The sequence below is a fragment of the Pelmatolapia mariae genome, linkage group LG8 (assembly GCF_036321145.2).
Source record: "Pelmatolapia mariae isolate MD_Pm_ZW linkage group LG8, Pm_UMD_F_2, whole genome shotgun sequence".
In the NCBI taxonomy this organism is placed as follows: domain Eukaryota; kingdom Metazoa; phylum Chordata; class Actinopteri; order Cichliformes; family Cichlidae; genus Pelmatolapia; species Pelmatolapia mariae.
The window spans coordinates 9,364,661-9,379,176 of record NC_086234.1 but is presented as its reverse complement, the minus strand read 5'-3'; the positions used below and the strand labels follow the sequence as shown (position 1 = coordinate 9,379,176).

General features: G+C 38.6%; 2 protein-coding genes across 5 annotated transcripts in view; both read left to right on the top strand.

Moving 5' to 3' along the window:
* Nucleotides 1–6,846, top strand: part of rnf157 (ring finger protein 157) — a 28,220-nt gene extending 21,374 nt beyond the window's left edge. For 2 of the 4 annotated variants that reach the window (XM_063482726.1, XM_063482725.1), the window contains exons 18-19: nucleotides 2,049–2,159; nucleotides 4,895–6,846. In XM_063482726.1, coding sequence (XP_063338796.1) covers nucleotides 2,049–2,159; nucleotides 4,895–5,040 — 257 coding nt within the window. In that variant the 3' untranslated portion in view covers nucleotides 5,041–6,846. Of the gene's footprint in view, nucleotides 1–2,048; nucleotides 2,160–3,570; nucleotides 3,606–4,894 lie in introns of all 4 variants that reach the window. The other 2 variants (XM_063482727.1, XM_063482728.1) reach the window with 2 other exon arrangements.
* Nucleotides 6,847–8,683: 1,837 nt separating this feature from the next.
* Nucleotides 8,684–14,231, top strand: LOC134633475 (5-hydroxytryptamine receptor 3C-like). Its single transcript, XM_063482311.1, has 9 exons — nucleotides 8,684–8,720; nucleotides 9,317–9,477; nucleotides 9,733–9,842; nucleotides 10,856–11,025; nucleotides 11,125–11,285; nucleotides 11,693–11,903; nucleotides 12,027–12,173; nucleotides 12,505–12,590; nucleotides 13,964–14,231. The coding sequence occupies exons 1-9, from the start codon at nucleotides 8,684–8,686 to the stop codon at nucleotides 14,180–14,182; spliced, it is 1,302 nt and encodes a 433-aa protein (XP_063338381.1). The 3' UTR covers nucleotides 14,183–14,231.
* The last annotated feature ends 285 nt before the right edge of the window (nucleotides 14,232–14,516 follow it).

Here is a 14,516-nt window from a genome sequence, read left to right as displayed (position 1 = left end):
TTGTTACAGAGCTGAATGAAGCAGCACAAACTCAGTTGATTTGCTCTTACTTATTTATTCTGTTCTCCAAAGTGTCCTCATTCTGAATTAAAGGCTGGTCATTTGCAATAAGTATTCTGATCGATCAGAGCATCCTTTCACTAACAGGAAACGAGCCTCTAGAGTCATCCTTTGTTGATCAGATTCAGGTTTTGCTCCACACGGGGCTGCTGACTTGCATCTGCATGGTTTGAATTTCTCTATGAATGTTTGTGTACTCGCTGTTGGCGTTAGTGTAAAATCTATGTGTTTTTACTCTCTAAGCCTTGCTGCCTGCACCTGCTTTTATAGCTTCTGTATCATGACACATGCTTCACCTGCACTGCTCCTGGATGCCGTTTATGTGCCTGCAAGTGTGTGAAGTGTGTGTGTGTGTGTGTATGTGTGTGTGAGAGAGAAGGCAAGCGCGATGGAGTGCTAAAGAAAGTGTTGTGGTGTGCACCGCGTGGGCGTCCATTACCAGTAAGGCTTGAAGCGAAAATAACAAGGTCACCTTTAATTAGACAACGGTTTGAAACGTGTATATGTAAATTACTTGTGTGTGCGCGTGGGTGTGTGTGTTGTGATACCTCGGGCCAGACTGAAACAATCTCTGCGCGTTACTGAATGACCTTTCAGTTTTTTAGGAGACGAGCGGACCTGTGCTGCCTGACAGACTGTGAATGAGCACACGCGCTGTAGGATGTATGTTTGCACGCACACTTGTGTGCATCTGCACCAGCGCTGCCAGACGGCTTCTGAATGCGCCCTGTCTGTGTCTCTGTGCTGAGCTGCCAATCATTCACTCATCACTTCCTTATTAGCACACACACTCTGCACACGAGCAGGCTTGCTGCAGGCATGAGGCACTCACACATATGATACAACTCAGAATTTATTATCTGGCCATGCTGGAAAAGGAAGAAAATCATATTCCATACAGGTCCCGTTTATTTCTTTTTAATTTATTTTTCATCTCATTTATCTGTGCTTCATGAATAAGGTAAAACCTCAAGTTCATTGCTTCATATTAACTTACGATATATATATACATAGATATATATATGTATATATACACACAAGAACATTTGTATGAGAAAGACCTAAATTCCACAGAAGAACAAAATGTTGGGCAGGCAAAGCTAAAGAAAAAAAAAGCAGCAAAATGTGATTTTTACTATGAAGATTTTCTCATTATACGTGCTGTCAACATCACCACAGCAGCATAGTCTACTTTGAGTACATGTGGAAATCAAATACAATGCAGTCTATGAATGAGCGCAAGAGACAGAACTGAAGATATCATCAAATTAAATGCACTACCATTTGATGTAAACCATGACTGATCAAAAGAGCATAAAAAATCAAACAGTTCTTCCTGTAAAAATATGGGAAAAAAATTACATATAAATATGTAAAAATTGTGTATCTTTCTGTTCTGTGTCTTGTGTACTGTTTGTTTGTATATGTGTCTTTCTTGCTGCTGTTACACCCAAATTTCCCCTTGTGGGACAATTAAAGGATTATTCTATTCTGTTGATTCCTGTTGGAATAGTGAATTTGACAGCCACGATGATCTGTGACAGGTCAGAATGGCAGCGTTTTGACAGTCCTGACAGTGCAGTCCTGCACACTAAGCTTTGCAAGTGTCCAAACTTCTTTGTTTTATCATAGTTCCTTCACTTGTCACATTTTTTTCAGCAGAACATGCTCACCTTTGCTCCATTTTTTTTTTAGAGTCACTGGATTATGATTTGACATATGCATTAAGCTGAAGGCCAAATAAAGAAAAAAAGTGAACATCTTCACAAGCTTTCTTGAAACCTGATCTTAGAGACTCATATTGATCAAATGTGCAAATATTTGATCAATTATTATTCTGTTATTGCCATTCTAGCATGGCCACCTCTGACACCCTCCCCCTCTTCCTCTTTCTCTCACCCTCCTGCCTGTCCCACCTTCTCCTCCTCCTCCTCCTCCCCACATGCTGTGCCTGGCTGCTCTTGTTTGACCTTTGCCCTCGCTTGCAGGTGGGCGGAGCAGGTGTCCAGAGTTGGCCAATAACAATCAGGGCGTCGCCCTCTGTGACACGCCCTCTTTGGGGTTGGATAATGAGCAGGCTCCCAACAGCCGTTTCGCGGGTGAGTGGCAACCTCCCGAACATGGACCAATGAGAGCTGAAGACTGAGAGTGTAGGGACGGGGGATGAAGAGAGATACAGGAGGAAAGAAAACGTGAGGAGAGTTATCTGCAGAGGACTAAAGGATTTCTGATGCATTAGCTTGCTATGCTAACGTGCTAATGTGAATGGAAGCTAGGGAGAGCAGCAGTTAGGTTTTTAAACGCTGTTTTTAGATGAGGATTTGTAGCATTTTTTGCCCAGCATGAAGACTAGGAGCCTTCCTTCTTCTCTTCATCCTTACCCTTTGATGTTGTGGTGCTTCATTGCTTTTTTTTATTTCTCCAGTAGCGGTTAGCTGTCCACTCTCTCCCTCCTCCTCCCCTTTAGCTGAAGCCCCGGTGTGCGTGAGCGCGCGTGTGTGTGTTTGTGTAGCCGTGTTTGAGTGAATCTTACCGTGTGACTGACGGGTGATTTCTGCATTTGCTTTCATGAGAGTGTGCGAGAGAGAAACAATCTGGCCCTTCCCAAAAGTTGAAGTTCATGTTCAGTGTCTGCCAGCTCCGAGCCGCTTTGCCAAACATCTGCGACTCATTTTCACACCCTCCATCTTCCCTCCTGTCCTTCCCCGGCCCTCCCGTCTGCTTCGCCACACGGGGTGAGTTACTGTGATGAGAGCTAAAGGTGTCGATTTTGTTCATGACGACCAGCGTTTGTAAATCGCAGTCAGTTATTTTCTGGACTCCTGGTTGAATTTGATTCCATTTCTACTTTGTTTCACACCTTATCTTTACACTGTTTCAGCAAAGATTTGCCTATAAAACTTCCCTTTCTTTGTCATTTCAACAATTTTAAAGCTGCCAATGTAACACAGACCTCTTTAAAAAGCCATCACAACCTTTGGTGTGGTATGAATAATATTATTAAATGGCTGAAAGATAAGGATATTGTTTCATTATTTATACAAATACAAATGTGACATATAAAATACACTCCATATAAAACGTTTAAGGAATTCTCTCAGTTTATTTCTACTAGATATTCAAATACAAGAGTTCACCATTCAGTAAATAGACAAACTCCGGAGTGTTAGTTTACCTCATCAGAATATATCATTTTGTGTTCAAACTTTCTTCACAGCCTCTAGCTCTCCATCATTCTGGTAGCTTTTGACCTCGTCCCCTCTCCAAACCTCGAGACTCCTTTCGTTCCCATGAACCCACTCAACCCTGTTTGCGTTTTACGGTGAATGTCGTGACATGTTTTCTATTCCTGTGTTGTAAAGGTGTTCTGTTATCTCTCTGTTTCTCTCCTTTTTACTTCCCATCATTCTTCACATCCTCTGCTGTCTTTTCCTGGACATTTTTTCTTCCTGCCCCTTTCTTCTTCTCTTCTGTCTTTTTTCCTTCTTTCGCTTTCTTTCGGATGGACAGATGAGGAGTCGTGCCCAGTGCACATTGAGGACTAGGTATGGAGATGTGGTTAGATGGTCGATCAGACTTTAAAATCTCAATTTGGGGGTTTGTAATTTATAAACTGTAGCAGTTATGTTCTTTTGTTCTTATTTTACCTTTTGATTTCTCATTCAGCCTCATCATTAAATTGTATTTCACAATCTAATTAGGTCATCGAGTACCAAATCGATGAAAGTAAGAAGCGTTTTTTTAAGCTTTCAAAAGAAAATGCAAGTCTACATTATTTTTCTTTTCGATTTATTATTTCTTCAGGCTTGCAAACGGTACAACTGCTTAGGAAATGTGGATCCACCAAATTGTGTTTCTGTTTATTATTCAGGTTTTCGCTGGTGACATGAAAAGTATGAATTATTTTCTTTCTTTGTGTCTGTGGCTTTATTTTTAAATAGGGAATAGCACAACATGTGTCACTGAGATCTACTGAGCATTGATTTATTATTGTTTATCTAAAAATAGAATACAATTTTCAATATTTGAATGTTTTGGATAAATTTGATTTGAAAAGAAGAAAGAGTATCATGTCTTTGTACAGTTACACCTCAGCTATCTCTGTTCTTTTTTTATAAAGGGTAATCAGCTTAATGGTTATCGCTTGTTATTACAATAAACTGTAATGTAATGAAAAAGTATTCTTAGGACGTTTATCACTTTGATCCCGGTCTAAAATTTATGATAGGCCGATGTCTTCAGCCACCCCTCATCTCTTTGTCTTTAAAAACACTTTAGCAATAGTTCTCCAGGCTTTCTCTAAGTCTTTCAATTTTTTTTATTTGGACGTCAGCTGTTTTTACTCACTTTCTGTCTTTCTGCCAAATCATGACTATCAGTCATGATTTGGCCTCCAGAAGTTGGATCAACATTGTTACGCCAAAACAAAAGACAGCCAACATCCAAAGAAGGGCTTTGACTGTCTTTTAGGAAGCCTGGAGGACTCTTCTTGAAGACATACAAGAAAGCTTACTAAGAGAATTTAGTTCTGTGTTGAATAATACAGGTGATCATATGAAATATTAATTTTCAAGCTCATTAGAACTGCACAGACTCTGTTTTTGCCTTAAATACTGCATTTCTACATATATTTGCACGTTTCAGTGAATTGCTGCACCCATTTCCCATTTTTCTAGCAAAACATAAAGAAATGTGGGACAGTCCAAGACTTTTGCACGGTACCTTGGGTTTATTGATTTCTGCAAATGAAGTTTAACTGGAAAATTACGGTTTGTCTGTGAGTTAGCTGGAAAAATGGATTCAAATCATCTTCTCGTTCTCTTCTCTCATTCAGATCTGTTGTACCTCGGGGGCTACAGGCCTGTTTTGGAGCCTCTCCCCCACCACAACTCCACCAGCAACATGAACCTGGAGGAGCAGGGGGCAGAGAGCAGGGTCCAGAGTCCCAAACATCCCTGCCGCGGACCACTCATTGTGTAACACACACGAACACACACCAATCTAAACTTACCCATCCAGTCAGCTCTTCTTAATCCTGCCACAGTGCTGCAGCGCTGGATACTGTCCTCACTGAACAGGGACTCACATCCCCATCTTTCTCAAAGTTTCCTGGATGATTCTGGATTGGAGTGAGGAAGAAAGAGGAATCACACCTCTCCATTGTCTGTGCGGTTTTTTTTTTCCCTCACAGGAGTTTCCTTGTTTTCTTGTCTGTGATCTAACTTGTTGTGGGAATGATTAGCCTACTGCTATGTTATTATTTATTACCTGTAGGTTTAATGAGAGCTGTGTATTGTGACACTATCTTTAGAAAAAATATATGCTGCTCCTCTTCTTTTTTCCCTTTCTTCCTATTACCAGCTAAACAGTCAGGGGCTACTGTGATCGGCAATCGGATTTATTACTAGCGTATTTCTCCTTCTTTGTTGTAAACTGTATGCCTGACGAGTGGTCGGACGCTTTGACGCTAAAAGTCAGCTGACACCGGACTACCTTACCTTACTGAGCTAGAAAGTGCTGACCCCTATCCTCTCATCAGGGAGCTCCTGTCTCGACTTCGCATGCAACTTTCCAAGTTTTCCTCTCATTTCCACCATGCTTTTGAAACACAACGACCTGTGCTGAATGTCAATTCAAAAGTGCAGAAGTGATCGGACTCGTATGGCGGTCGATGAGCCAAGTTATGGTGGCCAAAATGAACAGAGATCAACTGGAGGAAGGAAAAAAAAGATGCCACACAGAATGTAGGACGATAATGTCTTAGAAGGGGAATGTACAGGACATCTGAAATGTCCCCTGACTGGAATCAAACACAAACTTTGACTCACACTCAAACACACCACTGGCACCGTCTCCATCTACAGCTCCATCTTAGCATGTCAGTATTATTGTAGTGCAACTTGAAATCAACAAATACCACCGAGCAATAAAGACACTGCATCTCGTCCTTTTTTTCCTGCACTAGGATGCTTGTTCGCAGTTCAAACAGTGAAAAAAACTGTTTGCGTTGCTGGGTCATATTCAGACGTTTCATTGTGTTTGTTACTGCTTTTTTTTTTTTTTTAAATAAATTTCAGCGTTGCCATTGTAAATGGATTTCTTGTGAGACAAGCATCAATACAGTGAAAGACTTGGCCCACACTGCTGTCTTGCATCTTGCTCATCTTCATGCTTCCCAGTTTGTACCATTCCCTCGAGCGTGTTTCTTCCTATTTGTGACGCTTTTAGTTCGTGAGATACACTTTAATGTATGTCACCTGTTGTTGACCTCTGTTTCTGTGTTTTAATTTGTTGCAGAACACTGTGTTGTTTATTAGAATGTGGATGAAAATATGTGAAAAATTTGTAAAGGTTTACACACGAATAACTGAAAAGGGACAATATCAACATTTAATGCACTATTAGCTGATTCCTAGACGACACACTTTGCGGTGCATGAGGCGACAGTAGAGTAAGCATGTTAGTCTAGGTCAGCCTGCACCCTACTGTAGACTTGATGATGGATCACTGCACACGCATAAAGACGTAACGTATCCTTCTGCAGTGTTAAATATCAGTTTCTGGAACCCTGTTCTGTTGGCCGTTAAGGTCAAGACTACTGCACTACTATAACCAAGCTGCGAACAGTCACATGATCACAGTCCGAATGTGTTAATGAAGCTGTATTACGGCACCAGTCACAGTATGATATCAAAGGGATGGGTCCCAAATCTGCAAGACCCCACTTTTCTAGAGTGAACATGTCAATGAAGACTTTAAACAGACAATAAAGTTTTTGCAACTAAACAGACATTTGAGGGATTTTCTGTTGAGTTAAAATGGAAGGATTCATTAATCAGTGCTAGGTTGTGTTTTGGTTTATGTCTCTGAGCATGAACTGCTTCTCTGAGGAGTTTCCTAACATGGTCACTGTCAGTGAAAATCGCTCGACGCACTTATTTTACAGTCATTTTTCAGACTTTGGTATGCTTTATTTTGCCAGGAGAAAGTTCATACTCACTAGTAGAAAATTCTTACAGCTAAATTGGAACCATTCCCACACAACAAAATTGACTTTTCCATCCATCTATTCTCTTCCTTTTATCCTTATCTGTGTTGGCCAAAATTATCTTTTCTGCTTACAAATATATACATGTGAGCGGATTTGTGTACTTTCCAACAGATGTCACCAATCAGCATAACAGCAGCCAAATGTGGCATCCCTATCAGTCCCTGTCCTAAAAAAAAAAAGAAAAAAAGAAAATGAAGTAATAATCCAAAAACAGAAAAAATAAGAATATGGTTTCATCTTTTTACTTATAACTACACAACTCAGCAGATTTTTCTGTATCTTTCAGCTAACTTGTTTCCATCACTCCAAACTAAAACCAATCTTGTATTGCCAATGATCCGTCTGGTGATTTGTCCTCATTCTGTGATATGGTTTTGGTCATCCTCCATATGACTCACACAAGGCTATATAGGGAATTCCAGGAGCTGCTAAAAATTCTTGACAAACCCTCCTTTTCACTACGGTATGGTATGTAGTTTGAGCTGGAGAATATTTAGACAGTCCTAGCACAGTGTCCTGTTGTAATCCAGACACATTACATTCCGTGTTTCTCTGTGACTACCAGGTCTATAGCAACACAACTGAAAAATCCAGGAACTGCTGCCAACCAGTCAGGAAATACACATTTTCCCAGCAACCAGTGGTTGTATCACATCTAACTCAACAACTCTTAAGCAATGTGCACATGATGTCATGTGAGAAACCTCAATACCACTAGAAGACTTTTTGACAGGCAGAGGAGGGGCCCTTGGTTGCCCATCATAGAGAACTCAGGTTTAATTTGCATTTAAGAGGTTAAAAGTTAAGAGCTGTTATACTTGTGTTATTAATGAAGCAAAAATGAAGCTCAAACACTCAACTGTTCATTTAGATAAGTAATCTAACGAATAATCAGTAGCAAAGATAAACTCCAGTTTGATAACAGCCAGCCTGTTAAATCTATTAAAGTATAAAAGGCTGAATCTGAACTGTATGAGTGAAGTCACTTAACTGTACAGAAAGTCTTTTTGCCTAAATAATACATGATATGTGATGTTCAGCTGGGCACTGAGACTGGAAGACAATGGGAGTAAGTGGTTTTAAATGGGGACAGTGTTCATAATGTCATTACCACATTGTTTTGGTGATCAAGTTGCGCTCTAATTGAATTCTACCTTCTCATTTGAGGTTTGCAGCTTTGTGTCTGTTACAGGAAATATCTCTTATGTAACTCAAAGACTGTGTCACCAGCAAGCTGCAAATTTGCGTTACCTCTGTCCCAAAGCATATAAATCCCCTCCACCTGCCTTTACCTTAGCTTTATTTGTTGTTCTTCTCGTAAACCTATAATCTTTATCTGCCTCAAGAAGTAGGTGTCATATATACTGTATGTCCCTTTCCTCTGTAAGCCAATTACAGAATCATTGTGCAGGGGAGGGTTTTTCTCATTTAAGGCAGCAAGCCAGGTCATTTATTGTGCCCAGCCCTCCCCTTCTCAGATTAAATGTCAGGGCAGCAGCTCTAACAGCAGGGACACATGTTCCTCTGGAAGTAGCTCAACCACACAGAGACACTCTCACAGCTGCATATACGATGTATTCAGCTTTTCTCATCCTGATCATCTTAACTGGTAAGACTTTGTGTTGTTTGGAGTGTTATTTCATTAATGGACAGCAGAGTACTTCCCATCCTGCATGTATCTGATTCTTTAACTTTTTACATTGTTTGTAACAGTAACTTTTCTTGTACATATCTCATAAAGGCATAATAAAGATTAAGACAAATCGGGGACCGAAAAATGTTCAAATGAGAGTTATTGTTATTATTTTCAATAAAAAAAGATGAAACTTGAGATTTAAGCAGGGGAAGAAAAAAGGGAAACACAAGTCATTTAATGGGCTAGAAGTGTACATAGACAGTTTTAATTCTTAAAATTCATTCTTTAAAAATTTAAAATCCACATTAATCTAATTCTAGATTTAAAAATGTTATGAAACTTGAGTTTCCTGAAAATAGTATCCTGACACTACAAGGAAAATTAAATGATAAAAGCATTGCAGACAAAAAAAAAAAACAGATTAAGAAACAAGAAGCAAACTAAGCAGCTGTGTACAATCTCTCAATTTCTCTTTTTTTCCCAACAAAAGTTAAAAATGAATGGAAAAATATATTGTTTAAAATCTAAATTCCAAGAGAAATCATTTATCTGACAACTATTTGCTGTAGATGTGACTTCCTGTCAGAAAGTGTGCAGTTACCAGGATGTTCTGGACTATCTGAACCTGACCACAGATAACAGTGTGTTTAAACTGACGCGGCCTGTGCTGGACTACACACACCCCACCAAAGTAGAGCTGGACATCATCCTGTATGCCATCCTGGCTGTGGTAGGTGCAACATTACTGCATTTATGTGTAATTAATGAGCTTAATGCTACAATGAAGGTGGTCATTACTGACATCACTTTATTTTCAGATTGAGAAAACACAAACTTTTATTCCCTTTGTCTGGGCAACCCTGGTGAGTTTATTTTCTTCAGATCTACATTAGGTTAACACAAAGCACAGCTAATCTTTCTGGGGTCTATATTAAAAATATATGTCAACACATTTGACTTTTCTGATAATCTAACCTTACTGCAGATATGGAATAATGAACGCATCTCATGGGACCCTGATCAGTTTTGTGGAATTACTCATATCACAATTCCTCGAGAAATCCTCTGGAAACCAGATGTCTTCATTTATGAGATGTGAGTCTGCAACACACACGGACATGAAGTGTAGTTTATTACAAAATCAAACACAAACAGGTTCAAAAGGAGACACTTTTATTCATTTTGTTCAAATCAAAGTGTGTCAAAAAAGTGTTTCCTGGCCTGGAGCAGCAACAGCTGAGAGATCAATATTTTGAATAAAATTGGATTCACATTGCAAAATAAATACTTTTGGCATGTTAAATCTTTGAAAATCACAGTGAAATGAAGGTCATAACTCTTTTTCTCATAGCTGAAGTTGAAATATTAGTGGGTTGCCATCATTTAATACCACTTTTTATTAACAGTGAAATGTGAACAGGACTGCTGAGGGCAGCTGCTAAAACAAATCATATATAACAACCAATAAACTATGACCGCTCACCTGTCATAAGTGTAAAACAGTATTATTTGCTAGGTCATCACCAATTTATTTTTCATGGACAATGCTGCTTTGTGATGCTATCTATTTATTAAGCCAGTTTATTGATATAACAGACACTTTCCTGTTTGCAGTTTACGTTGTTTTTGGCTAGACATATTTGTTAGGTACACCTGTTTAACTGCTTGTTAACAGGAATATCTAATCAGCCAATTATATGACAGCAACTCAATGCATTTAGGTATATAGACACTATGAGAACAACCTGCTGAAATCCAAACTGACCATCATAATGGATATTACTAGGGAGGAATGTTTGCAGGAGCTTGTTTTTTTGCAAAAATTCATTTTATAGTTGTTCAGCATCAAATGTAACAGCTTGATATCTGCTGCCGTCCTGTGTTTGTTTAGAAGGTCAGGAGCTTCATTGTGTGCACACTTTATTAAAGTACACACAGCAGCTTTTATACTACTTTAAAACAAACACATTATCCTGCTGCTGTGACAGCAGGAGCTTCAGAATAATTCAGTCAGTTTATAATTAGTATCATTAAATTTTGCTGTTTAGGTGCTCTGCAAACATACTGCAAGAGAGAATAATGTGTGTGTGTGTGTGTTGTGGTCTTAGGATACAGACGGACGACTCCCCTCAGAGTTATTACATCTCCGTAGCCTACGATGGGACGATCACTTCTGAAGACGACATTAAGATTGTCAGCACCTGTAAGATGGATGTCCACAAGTTCCCCTTCGACACACAGAAATGTAACATCACCATTGGTTCTGCAAGTCACTGTGGTGAGGGAGGATGAGTGTTTTGGTGTGTTTTCTCCTGCTTTCATAGTTGTTTGAACTCTGAAACATTTCTCTCATTCTTTCTGTCATTTCTCAAAACAGTAGATGAGATGCGACTTTCTCCTTTCTCCAACTCCTCCCGGGCCACGCAGTTTTCCCGTGAAGTGATGAAAACACAGGGAGAGTGGGAATTCCTCCAACTATCCATCTCCAAAGTCAATATGACCTTTGAAAATAAACTGTGGGAAAACCTCATATACACTGTACGTAATACACAGAAAGAAAAACATAAGTGGCAAATTACATTAAAAAACAACAACAAAAAAACAAGATAAGAGGCGTCATTAACATTTACATCTCTACAAGCCCAGTTCCAAAAATGTCAGGACGCTGTGTAAAATGAACAGAGAAAACAATGAAATGTTTAAACTGAGACATTTTTCAATTTCATTAAAAATATTTCTTGAAATAAAAGCTTCTTGTATTCATACAACAGGAATGCTGAAGAACTGACTACAATGGTCTTCTGATAATAACTTTATATGATCAAATCAAGCAATTTATAATAAATAACCAATTTTAAAAGTTACTTCTGCAATACTACACCCACACAATATGATAACTTTTACACAAGGTAAATCTAACCTAACCACTGAACCCGTTTTCCCAGTTCAGCATGAAGAGGAGGCCACTCCTCCACGTCATTAACTTCCTGTTGCCCATCTTATTCTTCCTAACCCTGGATCTTGCCTCCTTCTTCATCGCTGACCATCGAGGAGAGAAGCTGGGCTTCAAAGTCACCGTCCTGCTGGCAATCTCCGTTCTGCTGCTCATCCTGAACGACATCCTGCCCTCCATGTCCAACAAGACCCCACTCATAGGTAAAGACTCCTTCCTTAAAGGATTATGCTTGAGCGTGGTGAAGTATTTCATGTATTTAGAAGCACCCGATACCAAAAGACAAAAAAATTTAAATAACTGTTTTGCTTGTTTCGTCCTTTCAGCAACATACTGCATTGTGATTTTTGCCCTTATGCTGCTCAGTCTGCTGGAGACGATTTTGGTTACACATCTGATAGAAAAAGACTCCCAAGTCAAGCTCAAGGTGAAGAACGAACATAAAAAAGCCAAAACTAATAACAGCGATGCAGGTGAGATACGTAATAACAACCAGAAGCTTCTCAGATACTGATCACAGATTTAGTCTATAACCTTAGTATCAGTCTGCTAAAACCAGAATTCAGATCTCAGGTAACCCCTGAGAGAACCTGCAAAGGAAAAATGCTTTAAAACAGGAAATGAAATAAACATGAAAAGTGTCTGGAAACACAAGCAAACATATTGAAAAAGAGAACAAAAAGAAGGCGATGATTTGCATGCTGTACATTTAATTTCAAAAGCTTCATCTTATCTTTAGTTAGCAGATGTTTCATGTTGTAAATGTGTGTAAATTCTTGTGACAAACCTACTGTTTGCTTTCAGAAGACAAAAGACAGACCTGCTGTTCCTGCATCTGCATAGTGTCCAGTGATGAGCAACAGCATGAGTTACTGCCTGTTGCTGAAGTGGTACAGTTTGAGTATATACATGCAGATATTGCATTAATATGACATGATAGGAGGGCAAAATTGTATTAACATCTTTACAAGATCTTAATTAATCAGTGACAACAAAACAAATGTGTAAATTTATCTTGAGTGGGATGAATAAGATCTTCAGAGCACACTGCCTCTGGATGCATTTTGACTGAACTGACCAACATCAAATCAGGGCTCAGATTCCTGTTTGCAGACTAAAAAGAAAAGATACGTGTTTGTGAAGAATACAACACAGCCTTACAGAAATGGAAGAAAATAACATTGATTATGTTACAGTATTATTTGGGGAACCTCTGGGGTCCTGATATATTCCTCTGGACATTACTGTCACATGAAAGTAATGCTTTGGATAAAGCTGTTGTTAGTCAGTGATAAATTATGTCTATATCTGTAGCGCTGGAGGAAATGTTTTAAATAGAATATCATTGCTCTGATGATGAGATAAACTTGCTATAAATAACTGATACTAAGATTATTTATAAATGGGATTAAGTTCCCTTAAACACACAAAAACACAGTTTTGGAGGAAAATGACTTAGAATTGTTCTTTATTCAGGGCTAAAAATGATCGTTGATACAATAACAGAAAGTTATTAAATTATTAAAAGTACATGTCTATGCAGTTTTAATAAAAATAAAGACCAAACTGTTGTTGCAGCATTAAAACACCAGGGGTCACTGCAGATGGATGAGGTTACAGAGTGTTACATGATGGTTAAGTGCAAGATTCAGTAGATTCAGTAGTTTTACACATGAACCCTCACATTTATTAAGTGGTGGCACTAAATAAAAAGTAAAACGCTAGTATTCACAGATGTTAGATTGTTGTAAAATATTTATTTTCATCATCTTTAAAATTGTGAGTTTCTCGTGTGTCAAAACCTATTTCCTGTTTAATCAAACTATTTGAACAAATATTGGGAAAAAACCTTGTGTTAATAAGTGTTACAGTATAATAGAGGTGCTATACTGAGCTACCTACAAAATGTTGCTGGTAAATACCTGCTAATAATGCAATAAATATGATTTATTTATTTTTTTAAATGTGGGAGCTGCACCCCCCAAATAAATTGCTGGCATCTTTGCGTTATTGCAGAGGCCTCATTTCAGCCTGAAATAGTCATACAAGATTTGATTTAGCTGGAAACTAGAGCAGAGGTAACGTCGCAAATCAAAAATAGGCCAGTTATTATTCTGATTGTGCTCATAATATCAATTTATGTCCATTTAATGTTTTTAGACACCAGATTAGTGTTTTTGCCACTATTGCTCATGATGCAATATCACTCTCATCACCATAAACTCACTCTGACATCCTTCTTTGACTGCTTGACTTTGTGCAGGTTAACAACAGTAATCATACAGGAGAGTATCATGTGCTGGTGCTGATCCTGGAGGAGCTGAAGGAGCTGAAGAAAGCACTAAATCTGCACCTCAGTGGCAGCGAAGAGGGAGGGAAGTACGTCCAGTGGGCAGCCAGAATCAACAGGGTTTTCTTCATTTTCTATGCTGTCACCGTGTCGCTCTTTCTCTCTCTCATGTACACTGAGTGGAACACTTAGAAATGTAGAGTAATTCCTATTAATACTACAGTTTCTGTACTGTAGAGTATTTGTGTCAAATACGGCTTGTATTGTCTTTTTGTATTTAGGACATCATGTTAATATTGTAAAACCTTGTTATTTTTTGCTTTATATACACTTTATATAGTTTTGCTTTCAACTTTTACATAGTTAAAGTTAGACGATCCTTCAGACATGTATTGGAATGAGAATGATCAAAGTTTAACCCTAAACTCTTGATTTATCAGCCATCACTTCATAGGTCAAGCTGTTGTATTATGCTTAATGAATGCTGAATGAAGTGTCCAATAAACCAAGAAACAAAAAAACCCAA